The 15405-nt window shown below is 41.8% G+C and overlaps 1 protein-coding gene across 4 annotated transcripts in view; it reads right to left on the bottom strand.

Annotated features, from left to right (window-relative positions):
- shf (Src homology 2 domain containing F) overlaps positions 1–15405 on the bottom strand; it is a 100672-nt gene that overhangs the window by 22115 nt on the left and 63152 nt on the right. For 2 of the 4 annotated variants that reach the window (XM_079662762.1, XM_079662764.1), the window contains exons 3-4: positions 6915–7130; positions 5940–6038 (exon numbers count right to left, since the gene is read on the bottom strand). In XM_079662762.1, the coding sequence (XP_079518888.1) occupies positions 5940–6038; positions 6915–7130 (315 nt within the window). The remainder of the gene's footprint in view (positions 1–5939; positions 6039–6914; positions 7131–15405) is intronic. The other 2 variants (XM_079662765.1, XM_079662763.1) reach the window with 1 other exon arrangement.

Here is a 15405-nt window from a genome sequence, read left to right as displayed (position 1 = left end):
ACCTTGTATAATAGATTTCTACAACTCTGTCATGTCATCTGACTGCATTTGGATCAATATGCCATCTCTCATCTGCATTATCCTGGATCTATACTAGTACACATCGCCTGCTGTTGACATAGGGAAATAGGCTGTTAACGATTCTCAAATTAGAACACAGTGTGTTGCTTTGGAAACGTGTGTTGTTAGCTGGATGTCACGTGGACTGGACACAGGTTGATCAGCAGTCTGATGGGAGGGGGGGGCATTCAGTCAGCTATAAACACACTGCAACTGATTAATTATTTGTTTCACAGCATGTGTGTTGACTACAGTTCATCAACAGAACCAGAGAATACTTGAACAATGAACAATGGACCCTTTTTAATCTGTGTTTACCTTCCCTTTGTTCTTCCAGGAGAAGATCTATTTTGAGGCCAGGTATTTGTTTACCAAGGCTTTTCATTAGCCCATGGCACTTCATCACGGTAAACAGTGCGGCACCATAAATCACCAGCTATGCTTGTTTCCAACAACGCCATTTAATTTAGTTCTGCTTAATTTGGTTGGCTAATTGCATGCATATTCAGAACAAGCTGGAAGAGTGCAATGTTTATGCTTCACATTATGAGCAGAAAACAAAACCAGCCTCTTCTGAAGATGTGTTTGTTCCACCCGGCGACACCCAAATCATCACAGATAACAACTGTGTAATGCTCCGGGGGAACTGAAATGCCACCTCATAATTCTCTGCATACTGTATCCGTCACATTATACGGTCCTGCTCTCTTTCAAAGCACAGATCTGTTTTGAAAGACTGTGTGTTTGTATTAAAAATCAAAAGTGGCCTTTGCCTTGCTCTTCTATCTTGAGATTGACGGAGGAGATGCGTTAGTGACGGCTGGGCAGCAGGAGCTTTCGGGAGGGGGGGGGGGGGGGGCTCGCTGGAGGAGCATCCATACTTTGTGAGGGAAGTTCACAGTGTGGTTGTGTGTGGCCAATGTGTGTGAGTGAAGATAAGACGTGTGGCAGCGCTGGGTAAAAAGAACGCAGCGAACGTTTGAGGCTCATGAAAGAAGTCTGTCAGGAAGGTTATCAGCAGGGTGTTGCTGCAGAGGCCAGGAGGACGACACGGGGCTGCTGAGTGACAGACAGCGTGGGGATGCAGAGAGAAACCGAGCCATGGCACCCACAAAACAGCTGGCTTTAGCCCAGGTGCAAAGCCAGCGCAGGACTGTAACTGAATCAATTATTTATTTTAGGACATTAGACTTAAGCCTCAGGTTTCTGGGTCGTTAAGCCCGTGAAGATTCATTAAAAAACCATAAAGCTCCCCAAGACCTGAGGGAGCGAGCCAGAGCGCTTTCTCTTATCTCCCGTGTTAAATGCAGGGTACCCGGCTGGCTGGGAGCCAAGGGAAAGGAGTTAGTAGCAGGTAACAGAGGGCAGGGAGATTAAGTGACAATGGCTCTCGATCCCAATCTTGCTGTGATGAGGCTCAGATTTCCAATGGCGGCCTGGCCATGTCTGGGACTGTGAGTGAGCGAGCCATATGCAAAAAGGGCTCACTGACGGACATGCGAGCCCACATGCGGGCTTCGCCATGTGGTCAAATTCTAATGTGTCTTCCTCACTCCTCATCCCAAGGCTCATCCATCACCTACTCAGCAGCCATGAGGGAGGAGGAGAGAGGCTGTGGCGAGTGTGGGTTCAGTGTGTTGGGTTGGGGGGACAGCGGGGATGAGTGATTAACCAAACCGCAAGTACACAACCCCCCAACACCCTAACAAGGCAGGGAATTTAAATTCCATTGCATACCTGTCAGTAGATAGCCCGGCAGTGAATAATAACGTAAGTGTTGTGAAGAGGCGAGTGAGGCAGCGATAGAGACGACCGAGGAAAAAGGCTGCATTAGTCTGCTCTCCTTCCTCCATCATTAATGAAGACAAATAGTATTTTACGCAGATGGTATTAGACTGTGGTGGGAGGGCGTAGGCAGCACTTATTTGATCCCCCACCCCCCTCTGAAACCACTCAATGGCTTGGTAAGGTTGTGCATCTTTTTTTATTATCAGCTAATACTTTGTTTGCAGACACTTTCATTCCCCACGTAATTGTTGAAATATAAACTGTGAACGTTTCTGATGAGCGCAGAATAGTGCCCCTTAAATCCAAACGGTGAGCAGTATCATTACTCATTGATATTACAGTCATAAAGCGCCTACACACATAACCGAGGGGAAATTGCTCTCTAGAAACCTAACACAGGGAGCTTTGGTTTAGTTTAGTGACTTTCTGCCTACAGAAGTGCTTCAATCAGCCTGAATTAGTTGCCTGAAAATATTTGTATATTCTAACTTAATTGCTGACATCTGGGGACACGGAAAAATCACCATATTGGAGTACATAAGGTCCAATGAAACAATAACGCAGCGTCCACATGGCGGCGAGCGCTGAAGCTTGCCGGCGGGCGTGTCTGAAACTCAACCAACAACCAATCACATGAATCTCCCGCCCCGGACACACAAGCACGCGGTTTGATTGGCTAGAGCTTGTACTGGCATATGATTTGATTGGCTGGCGCTTCCGTCGAAGCTTCAAAAGTTGAACATTGCTCAACTTTTGAAGCAAGCAACGCGAGCAAAGCGAAGCGACGCTCCCACAATGCAGTTCGGCAAAGTGTGACGTCACCCCATTCAAAGTGAATGGGCAGAAGCGTTGAAGCTTCAACGCACGCCGCCGTGTGGACGGGCTGTAAGGGCAGTCAGATAACCACACAGGTTGTCAAGAAATCTCAATGAACTGAAATAAAGGGTAAACAAATGATACACTAATGTGTTATCATCCATCATAAATAGGTGGTTTATGTTATATGTTCACATCTTTTTTTAATTTAATTGCGCTTTTGGTGTGTATCCTAAACCAAACTCACATTAAGCTTTTTTGGTAATAGTCTCAAAAGGGACTACTTTCCTAAAAAGGGCTCAAACTCCTAAACAACTTCAGGAAATGTATCTCTGAAAAAGCCTAACCACTAAATTCACTTAAATTGCCTTAATTTGAGAGACCAAAAATATCTAGTAACAGATGTGTCAACCGAAAGCAACTCTTAATCAACCATAATCCAATCCCAACTTGGATGTCACAACTACTTGGGCAAACATGTCCAGACCCATCAAGCTGGAACTTAAAGTAAAGCCTATGACCTCATGACTGCAGTCTAACATTTCATAAACCCCAGATAACCCTGCTTTGAGTTCGGATGCAAGACAATTCTATACTGCCCCTATGAGAAATGTGATACCAAAGACTTTCAAGTTTTTATGACATCAACTTCTAAATCAGAGTTGTGAAACAGCTGTTCAGCCAGTTTGTTCTTAATGGTTTCTGGTTGTTAAAGACAGGGACGGGTGAGAAGGGTTTGATTGGTAATCTGGGACTGTCAACATTGCTAAAGAACTGGCTCACAAGTGGACTTAAATGCTAAAGTAGTGTATAATTTCTTGACATTTGAAGGTAAGCTGGTTGCAAAGATCAGAGCCTCGGGTGCAGGCGCATATGCTCGAGCCTTGAAAGGTGGGAAACTTTCTCTAAGCCTCTTGATGTCAGGATCCAAGGCCGGTCTACACTGACACCTGCAACAGAAACAAGCCCATGTTGACAAGGCTTGTCCCAAAGAAGCCTTTCCCATCATCCTTCCTCTTTCTGTCTTCCAAATAGAGGGTAATTATGTCTGCCAGAATGAAACACAGAATGAAGACGTGCAATAAATCAAAAAAGGACTCGCGGCTTTCTTCTTAACCTAAATACGTATCTTCCCCGATTCCCAGCCAACACTTTGACATCGAAAGGAAATGTAATTAATCATCATCAAAAGAGGGACGCTATCTGTAAAAGAGGGGGTTGAAAGAGGGATGTGTTAGTAAACAGCGCCCTACACAAACTCTTCTGAGGGCTGCTTGACAGAAAAAGAATGAAGGAGAGGAAGAAAGCGATTAAGAATGCAGCGTCACTTATTTAGCTAATCATTGGCAGAGGCAGAACAGAGCGACTCATATGAAGACCTCACTGCCAAGATAGACACAGGAAACACAAATAAAGGGTGACGAAAACATTAGTAAAAAATAGAACAATGGTAAAGAATAGACAAACATATGATGTGTGCATTCAGAGAGATAAAGCCTGCTCTGGTTCTTTCCATCTGAACAATTATAAGATGACTGAGTCTTCAAAAAGGGAAAATCAAGTTATCTATTCTTGTCGGTTTTAAGTAGTGCAAGTATCTTTACGTTACGAGGTACGAGGTTTGTATAAAGCTCATCACTTGCAAGTATGCACTAAATACTCCCTTAAGCCTCCTGTTTTGTCTACACTAAATGAGATTGATGAGCTTGCTACCGTGTAATGCCACATAAGAGACTTCACACACATTACATCCTACAGTGAAGACCACCATATCTGCCTCTTTTCCCATTAGCAGCTAGCAACTGAAAGTAACAACTAATAAAACAATATGGACTCACTATCAACCTTCAAATCCAGCCTGAAAACACACCTTTTTAAACGGGCAAATTCAATATCTTAATAATCTTTTTCTAAACTGATAATTTGTTTTTAAGTATTTCTTTTTAAGTCTTGTATTACTGTGTGATCTTCTTTGTTGCTTGTTTTTAATTATGCTCTGTAAGGTGTCCTTGAGAGCTTTGAAAGGCGCCCATAAATAAAATGCATTATTATTATTATTAAAACATACACAAATTGAGAATTATAATCATAAGCCAGCTCAACAAAAGCAACAACATTTCTATCAGGGGAGCCAAACAATTAAAAGATCCAATTGTAAATGTTTGGATCTAAATACAAAATTAAGCTAAGAGTTGAGATTAAAAAATACTCATATTTAAATACATCACAGTGGGGGGTGTTTTAGTGTCCTTGAGTTGGTTTTATAATTTAGTGACTCAAGGATTTTGAACATTTCTCACAATATAATATAAATATTTTGGAGATATTACCCACCAATATGTACTATATTTATACAATGATAGATCCGACTACATCCAACTCACAATCAACACCTCTGGGGTTTAATCTCGCTCTCATCCTCTCTACTAAAACATGTTGCTTTATTAAAGTGTCACAAATCGACAGAAAACAGAAAGGGAAATTAAAGGAGACACACGAAAGACACAAACATGGAAATAACAAAACAATTGTACAGTAGTTAAAAAAATAATAGAATGTCATCAAAAACATAATGAAGAAAAATACCCATTATTCTCATATTGTGTCTTGCTCGGTGAGATTACATTTACACCTCGGAAAAGCGCAATTACTCTTCCAAAGAGTAAAGAAAAAACTAATCACAAACTTGGCAACTTATTTCCCCAAACGCCTCAGCTGTAATTAAAAAGAAAGAGTTCATTGATGGATGATTTAGTCTTCCTGGTGAGTTGAGCACAAGTCAGGTTTGTGTGCAGAACATCCCAATAAAAGTAAATACAGTTTCAGTGTTTCTTTAACTTAAGTGTTTTCTGTCCACAATAGCCTTAAAGTTAGTGGGGTCAAAAGTTCAGCGACAGCACCAAGAAGTTTTACTTGTTACACTTATTTAAAGAATATGCCTACACTTTAGTCATCTTAAAGCACTCGGCAATCACAGTGGAAGCATCCTGATAATGTCAATTCAATCAAGGCCATTTGAAGTGGCTGACCTTTTGTTAACATACTGAGCTGGTAGATTTGAATTTGATCATTTCTGAAGTGTTTAGAAAACTTTATAACGGCTTATTATCTGCTTTTAACATCAATTCTAAAAGGAATTAGTGCCGAGGATTTCAGTACAAAATAAACCTGAAAAAGCAAGATTCATCACGACCCATAAAAGGTGCAGACATCAAAGTCTAAGATGAGTAAACAGACAGACAAGAGACACTCCCCAGCCCCGTCTCCAATGGTACCTGTGAGGGGTTTAGAGTTGCAGTCCTTTCCTCCGTGGGGACCTGATCCAGTGCCACTTACAGAACCCTCGTAGCTAATGCAGTCATAACAAAGCAGAGCTGTTCAAGGATAAAAAGACAAATATAAAGAAAGAAGGGGCGATGAAAAATCGAGTCATGGGTTGCTGATTTTCTGTTGTTATATCAGTTAAAAGGCTCTGCTTTGTTCATCATTTGGGGTGCACTATTTATACTCCAAAGCCGTTTTCTTTCCAGGAACAGCCCTGTTTGATGTTATGGCTGTGTTAGCCATGCTGAAGCTCTAAAACCACAGCGACTACCTGCACCTACATGCACCTGCACCATGCCCCCCTGAGCAGTATCATCTTAGCTTAAACAGGCAGCCATTGGATCAAAACAGCAAACAGAAGACCGGACACCTGCGAGAGGACTTAGCTGGTGCTTTGACAGAGGCAGAGAAAAAGAAGCGTTAGCAGGGAGTGTAAAAGCAGCAGCAGCAGCAGAACCCTCACAACCTGACAGAAGCCAAAATTGAATTTGTTAGCGCTGGGAAAGCAGACACCTGGGTTAGTGAAGCAGAAAGTAAACTGTGTTAAAAGCTTGAAATTGAAAAAAGGCAACGCTTACAGAAATGCAGTCATCGCTAACATGAATCAGTTTACACGGTTATATTCGCTGTCTAAGCTTCTGACAAACGTACGGTACTTATTGTATGTAAGAGGAAGAGCTGAAGGAGTTTGCAACTATTTAAACTATACATGTGTTTTGATTGGGATTTAAAAAGCTTGTTATCTGTATGTTTCAAGAACAAATCGCTCCTGTTATGTGTGTGCATTATGAGCGAAGAGTGTGTTTTTTCTACAGTCATTTTGTTTTAGCTACTTCTCCTTAAGCCCAATCTCCCGCTGGAGAAATAAAGTATTTATACGATTTGGTTTCTTGTGTCATATATTATGTTAGTGGTTATTTTCGTACCTGCAAAAGCTTTGGAAATCCTCTCCTTCTTCCACTCCCAGGGCTGGTCGTACTCCTCGGGGGGTCGCTCGTCATCCTGGGGCAGCCGGCTCTCTCTGGGGCAGCGCACGTCCGGGTCAGAGTCCCCCCCGTTCTCCGCCGGCTCGTACGGCGTGTCGTACAGGGGCAGCTGCCGCACCGATCCTTCCTTATTTCCTCGCCCCCCAGATCGTATTTCTACAAACAAGGAGAAAGACTGGTCGTTAATGGTGGGTTTCTGTAATAAAACTTTATAGATGAAATGGCTCCAAGGGGCAGAACACCGTCAGCATGTGAGAAAGGAAGATTTATGATGGTAGATGCACTTACAGAACACTAAAGCGACACATTTTGCAAAGCCTGGCTTGCACATTTCTTGTAGCAATGTAGAAATGTATCTCGTAGAATGTTTGGTGATATTTCAACTGATTCGACAAAGGAGACCTAATGCCCAGAGATCCAGATACTTGCATGCTTGCTGTTCTGTAACTAAATGAACAGCCAATGACAGTTGTCAGGCTAAAGTGCACTAACAGCCTTGTGTATCTTAAAATGAGAAAGCAGCTGTAATCCAAGCAAAATGTCACTTGTTATGGCTGGTAATGAACATTTCCTGGGCATCGCGGAATAAACTGAAGAAGGTCAAAAGGGAGACACAACGTTTATAAACTATTAAATTGCAATTTTTTCGGCTAATTTATTTTGCTGAGGAAATTGAAGGTGGGGTAGGTAAGTTTGAGAAACCAGCTCGAGTGCGCTAGAATTTGAAAATACACAACCGGAAAAAATCTGCCGCTTCCTTCAGACTTCCTTACAGAGCCCCTCCTCCAACACACACGCACGTGCACATGACCAATGAGGGCACCAGATACGTTTGTGCACAGATGGAAGGCTGACAGGCAGGTAGGCCATCCAGTTATTTTAGCCGGGCCGGCTCAGATGATTGGTCGTGCTTTTTACAGCACTACGGCTTCCACAGATGACATTTTTTAATGGATTTATTGTCAAAGCACTTCAGATATTCATTGCTATCGGGATGTTACGAACATTCCATGGAATATAACAAAAAGTGTGTCTCGAGCCGGTTTCTCAAACTTATACCACACCTTTAAGTGTCCACTAACATTTTCCAAAAATGGCCAAGTGTTGAGCTGCATCAATGAAAAGTGAACGTGGACTGGGAACATGGACTGGATGCTTCACAATCAAACTATAGCCTAAATAAATAGCAAGGGATTTCAAATATTGATAACGACATAGGACTAAAGGTCCAAAGTAAAAGGTACAAAACCTTTCAGTAAAATGGATGTTTGGCATCTCTCACCCTCCTTTTATTTCTCAAATCCCAAACCAGCAACTGAAAGACATATCTATTCTACATGTTGGTTGGATGTTTGAGTGGCAGAGAAGGCGCCTCTTACATGAAGTGAATGATGGTGACAGTTTGCTGTTGCTGAACTGATGACAGAAGCGAAAGGCAGAAGTGAGAGTTGAAATAAAGGGGAAAAGACGGGGGCCTGCAGGGCTGAGCACCTGCAAAAGCACATAATGTAACCCCCCCCAAGTACAGGACAATCACACAACAGCCTGGCCCCGGGCGGCACATGCCTGCTGAGTCAGAACAGAGATGAAGAGAAAGCACTTTATGTTAAACTTGTTCCAAAAATATGTTGAATATAAATTCTCACCTGTCATGTTAGTAGTATTAATATGTTCAAGATATCAAATCAAGATAAACTAACTTGTTTCATGATAGCATCAAAAAGTTTCCCAAATCACCAAGTTCCTGTTAATAATTTAGCTTGTGAACTATGATACATTATGAAACATTACAAGTGAACACTGAGTATCATTCATCTTGCTGTATCAACAATCTGCTGTTATACAATATGTATGTATTCATTTAGTAGGCAATACATACTGAATGAGTATATGTTTTGCAGTTTGAACATAGGCATACTTAAGCCCTCAAGATGGACAATTTCCTCAAACCTTTACAAACCAAAGCCAGAGCTTAGAGATCTCTTCTACTGTATAAATATCTCATATATTCAACACAAAAGCTTGAAGTACAACCTCTCTGAAGCAGCTACTTAGCAGCGTGTGCCACTCAACCAAAGATGGACTGCAGGAGAGGACTCGCAGTGCCCGAACAGAAGTTGTTAGACGAAAAAGCTACTTGTATCTCAAAGTGACGAGGACTTCACCAACCAAAGCCCAAAGCCTACAAAAGGAAATGAGGGCATGATGACATTCACCTTGAGAAATCCTCACACCATGCTGAAAGGCTCCTCAGTACATGCACCTGGAACATTTCCACATCTCGAGTTTGTGTGTATTTGGACTTAATGTCAACTTTGTACTGTGAACATAATAAGAAAGACTGCCTTGAGGGATGCCTGGTCGCTGTGTGAAATATTTAATGTCATACAGCAGCCAAGCTTATCTAGAACATTTTCAAAGAGGCTGTGAAAATCATATTTCAGAGAACTAAAAAGTAAAGCACCACATTCAAAGACGTTTGAAAATGTCAAACTTTTGCCTGCATATGATTTCCTACATATATAATACAGAGAAATGGACTCACTAATGTGTAATATGTGAATGTATTCATGTTTTTGTATTCATGTTCTGCTGACTTAAACTAAGACGCATGCTTAGGAGTAGAAATAGACCTGATTCCTGATAAAGCACTGTGCCCTTGAAAACTTTCCTTGTCTTGATTTCCCTCCTCCCCTCTCCCCTTACTCATACAAAGTTGTTAGCAGTTTGCACCCATCCTCCTGGGCCACATGAAGCTGTTAGTGGCCAGCACCTCCATAGAGTAATGCAATGTGAAGCGAATGAAATATTATGCCACAGAACTGCATAATTGCCTCTTAGCCCAAGGGAGCTCTTGCGGAAAAATGAGCAATGCGTTGAGCCTAATGGAGCTACCCGCTGGTGGTGGAGGAGGCAGAGGGGTGGAGTGAAGTGGGGTTGCCAGGTCCCGTATCTCAGCGTAATCCCGCAACTCACACTCTCTGATCTAGCAGTTAAAAGACTTGGTATTACGAGATTCTGGCATGATTAGGCCCTACCTCCCCCGCAGAATAACAAATAGCTCTGGAAGAGGCTGAATGAAGCGAAGGAATGCTGCCACAAGATGTAAAATGAGAGTGGGATGGGAGGAGGGCCTTACTGGTGGTGCTGGTGAGTAAACCTTTTGGGAAGAACCCTTTAATTGGAGGCACGTTGCCTTCGATAAACTGCTGCGGTGGGTTGAGACCCCATGCTAGCTCCTTGGAATGAGGCACGCGTGTGCAGATAGGAGTCTTTTTACATTTCTTTCATCCACCCTTCCTTCCTTGTTTCCTTCCTCCTTTGCTCTGTCAGCTCCTGTTAAGGCCTGCTTGGTAAACTGGGCGGGGATACATCTGTCTAGGTAAATTACAGTGATTGGCATGACAGTGGGGTTGCATGTTGCAACACAGCTGCAGTCTATCTTCTGTGTTTGACCTCTGCCCTCTGTTCAGGGTTAGAGGTCAGACACCACACCACACCCTCACCCTCCCCCTCCCCCTCCCCCTCCCCGGATGTCAGAGTTCCTGTCCAGATGCTGCACTTCCTCTCTGATACCATTTGCCAACCCCTTCATTCATACCCCCAAGAGCTGGAAGTATTTAATTGAATGTCCCTGTATTTTACAAGGTGAAGAAAAGGAGATATTTCAAGACCATTTATGTAGCCAGAAAGCTTTTGCTCCAAAGTGTATTTCAAGAAACAATTAAACATCCAGAAAGTGTGCCACACTCCACTCGGCTTCAACAGTCATGTCGCAGCAGCAGCAGCAGCAGCAGCAGCAGCACTGACCACAACCATCTGTTTAGTGCCACTAGAAAAGATGTGTTTGTGGGGGAACAGTAGAGCATACTGCTGTAAAACCAAACATCTGCATTGGAGTTACAAACCGTTTTTCCCTAATGAGAAAAGACATGGCTTTCATAAAGATTCAACTGTAAAGCAGCAGCGGGTTGAATATAAGTTCCCACAAAATCAGGAGAAGCTCTGAAAGTGACAGATCCAGTCTTCCATCATCTTTCTTTCTGGTTCATGAACTAGAGAGATGTATCCTATAGGAGAGAAAAGAAAATGTCCATGCATTGAATCCAGGGGGGGTTACTGTCCCACTTACTACAAGATGTAAGATGAAGCCTTCTGGGCATGTTATCATGGCAGAGCGGGGGTAGAACGATAGCTCTGGATTAAATCAAAAACATTAACAGCAACCAACAAGGCAGCCGCATCCTGCTGCACATAAAGCACTGACCCATCCATTTGCCCTCAGCGTGCAGACCACTCTGATTCCTTCTCCATTATGGCCAACAAGTGATTGCATTTGAAAGAAAGTATCAAACAAAATGTGCTTTTATTGCCTGGCTTGAGCTTCAAATATGTAAAGGGAAAACACATTTATCTGCCTCTGTGGTTGAATGCCACCCACTCGTACTGAGCCAGAGAGAAATTGCAGCTGCAAGCGCTTGCAGAGACACAGGGAATATCTGGATTTGATTGAGGGGATCTTCTGTGCACTACTGAAGGATTACATGCGATTGACTTTACACCCCAGGAAAACAATAGCCAGAAAATATCCAGGCCTCAAGGATTTGCTCTGCCTGTTCCTCCCCTGCTCACTCACTCACACAATCTAAACCTGTGTATTGTCACTTCAGAGAGCGCGGCTATCAACAAGTTGGAACTCCATCTGAAGATAATAAAAAAGGGACATGGCTCAAGGAGTATAGTGTACATTAAAGTGCAACTGTCAATGTCTATCAAGTAAAGACTTAAGATAAATGCATTGGGATCTTTTTTTCTGATTCACACAGATTGAAATGTTCAGGAAAAAAATGACGAACCATAAATAGCAATATGATGATTTAGCAGTATTTTTGCATTATTAAAATGTTTTCTTAAATGTGTAGAATACAATTTGTAGACCGGGGCCAATAAACTGTATTTTGTAATATTTCTTCCATTATAATATAATATCAAATAATATATAATATAATTACCATTATAAAACGGACAAGTCAAATCAAGCAATCTGATTGGTTCTTAGCCGTGATATACTGAGCGTATACCACGGGTAGAATTGTAAGTTACTTTTCACAATAAGTCAGTATCCCTCCGCGTCTGAGAAACACAGTATACAGTTGGGCTGAAAAGCAAACTGCCTGCTTCGCGTCGGGCCGAACCACGCCCCTTAGCTGTGATATAATGAGCATATACCACGGCCTGTCGTGAGCTATTGCTTAAATATACAATACACTCGCTGCTATATATAACTATGCGCAATATTATATTATTATTATTATTATTAATAATGCTATGATAACGTGCAATTACGTAACTGCCACTACGTTTTATTTGTTGCACTGCTAACTACTAAATACTGCTAATAATTGCATTGATTGTGTGACCATCTATGTTTCTATGTTTCTATGTTTCTATGTTTCATGTTGTCTGTAGATATTTAATTGCTCTTTTAGTGTACAGTGTTGCTGTTGTGCTGCTGTGTTTATTGTATTTTGTTACTCTGGCACAACAATTTCCTTCGGGATAAATAAAGTCTTATCTTATCTTATTAACAAAATATAACAATATTACAATAATTGTTTAGCCCTATATTTAGTTTAGTTTAGTTTATTTATTTATTTCGAGCGTGTAAAACCAAAGAAAATACAAATGAAACAAAAGATGATACAGACATGATACAGATACAAATGAATGCAATAACAAAACAAAATATTTAATTAATAATTGAATAAACTGTATATAATGTATATTGCCCAGCAATTGTCTGATATCAATAAACAATAAAGCTTTTGCTAATTACACGTCCGAAAAGGGGTCGGAAGAAGTTTACACTTATGTAATCCGACCCCTTCTCCCTTTTTTTTAAATTTTTTTTTTTAACATCTTAATATATGTTAACATACAATATCAATGTATACTTAAACCTTCCCTAATTTATATAATCATTCATATAATATATACAGGCAAGTTAGGAGAATGGTCTCTATATATTTATATTATATATACATACACAAATTCATACAAACACAATATTAAATATTCAAAGCATTAATAACTGAACTCCTGCCTTGCTGCTGAGCTCCACATTAATAGTATTGTAGTAACCTTAGCTATGTGTGACTGTTTGAAGCATGTTCCATGACAAAGCCAAATGTTAAAGCAGGCTGCAGGGTTGATCAACAAAGCCGCTGCAGCAGGCTCATATGCGGCAGTGAGACGTTTTTATAGCTTTGATTCATTCTGTGTGAAGGCCCAGGTCTGTGAAGAGTGAGCAGAGCCAAACTCAGTCAGTGATTTGAGCCGTATCGGGGGGGGGGGGGGGGGGGGCCACCCACAGGTATTGTGTGTCAGTCTGAGATGCTGGCTGACAAGTGAAGGTGTTTGCTCCCTGACCCGTGGCGGCCTGCCGTTGAGTGGCTTTCTGCCTAGTGACTGGAGCCACGAGGAGGCTTTCTGCGCACACTATCCTCCAAAGACCACTGGGAGAATAGTGACAATAAGCAAAGACAAAACAGGCCTGTCAGCTTTGTGCTCAAATCTCGCCCCAATTTTGATTTCATTTTCACGTCTCGAGTGTTATGAAGGAACAAAAGCAGCAAACACAAAAGGAATGAATTAGCATGTGTGCTTTTGACATACGCCTGCATAATTTAGATGTTCCTTATTTGATATTTAGAGACAATTTGTACAAAGTCTGCAATTGCAGCTTAGATTTGTTGACACACTCCTGTCTTTCTGTCACAGGTTTGTCCATCTGTGTGTGTGTGTGTGTGTGTGTGTGTGTGTGTGTGTGTGTGTGTGTGTGTGTGTGTGTGTGTGTGTGTGTGTGTGTGTGTGTGTGTGTGTGTGTGTGTGTGTGTGTGTGTGTCAGTGTGCTGCTGCTTCTCCATCAGCCTCCTGCAGACAGAACAAAAGCAGCCACGTTGTTTGTTCTCTCCGTCTCCCTCTCCTTCCTGGCTCACACTGTGCCAAGCTCTCGTTGGGTACTGGGTACACTGCGAGGTCTCTGCCTGTCTGTCACATTCACACACATATTCGAATACTTTTGGGAAGCCTGGGAGTCAAAGCTCAGACAGTCTATTCATGCTTGGCCCAGAGAGGAGAATATTTTGGTCTTGTGGAACTATTTCTGGTTTGTGCTTTCTTAAAAAATGCTGTTTCTATTTCAGCTGGAAGCCGTTGTTTGTGACAGACACATAGCAGATATTGAAAGGCGCTTTTAGGCAGACCCAGAGAGCATGGTCTTAATTTCAAACACGCAACAAAAACGTATCAATTTGCTCAAAGACAGGATACAGAAACTAATTTACAGCCAGTTACACGTACTATCCTAGTAAATGCACTCGTGTTTGAGTAAATCTGCTGTTCTCCCAGATGTCCTGAGGGAAAAGAAGCTGAAGGGTGTCTTCCTCAATATGCTGACATGTATACGGATTCATTCCCTTACTGGAGCAGGAGTAAGACTAAAGAGATGACAAAACAAAAAAGAAAGAAGTAAGCCAGACAAAGTAACAGAGACACAGAGAGAGAGAAAGAGAGAGGAGTGTCGGAAGAGACTGCAGGGAGACAAAGAGCGACATCGAGTGAATTGAAAAAGGATGGGAAAGATGGAAAATTAGAGACAGGCAGGTGATGCAAGTTTGTCACTGAGGGAGAAATAAACAAAGACACTGTGACAGGAAGTCGAGGGGAGTGAAGGGAGGAGAAAGTGGGAGAAACAGACACACAAGGAGAGTGGCAAGAATAATAACTATGCACAGCAGGGAAGGGTCCTCCGTATCCAGCAGATAATGAACACACATCAGTGGAAAGCTCACTTCAGAGGAAGATAACTGTTACTTATGAGGGGCAGGACTAGCAGACCACTGCTTCTACGTGTAGTCCACTTTATTATATTAAAGGGGTGCTTTCAAAGTCTTTTTCATGTTGCAACACTTCAGTGAAGCCTTATTGGTTCTTTGTGTGATAACTTCTTGTATCTCATTCCTTTAGTAAGCGTAAAGCCATGCTAAACGTATGTACACATCAATTATCTTTAAGACTGTGTGTAAGCATGGTTCTTTAAAAAGGAAATGCCCAAATTAGAATGCTAATATGCTAACATGCTAACATGCTAACCATCTTAGTTCATGTTCGCCAGCTGTCGTCCGAATAGCAAATGCGAGGCGTGAGTCATTAGTTGTGCATTTACTTTGGTATAAACCTGAGTATTTGACAAACAGATATGTTGACCAGATCCTGGCACATAGTTGGAAGGTCAGGAGAACAATGTTTTTACAATTTGTACTCTTGGGAGCTTGAATGTCTATATCAAATGTCCAGAAAATAGATCAAACATTCACCATAATCAAGTATAGAGATGTTTCACAGGATAAGAGAACGATTTGACCTGCTG

Source organism: Notothenia rossii (assembly GCF_949606895.1).
Source record: "Notothenia rossii genome assembly, chromosome: 2".
NCBI lineage: Eukaryota > Metazoa > Chordata > Actinopteri > Perciformes > Nototheniidae > Notothenia > Notothenia rossii.
The sequence above is the reverse complement of the archived record's forward strand: the minus strand, read 5'-3'. Positions and strand labels throughout refer to the sequence as shown.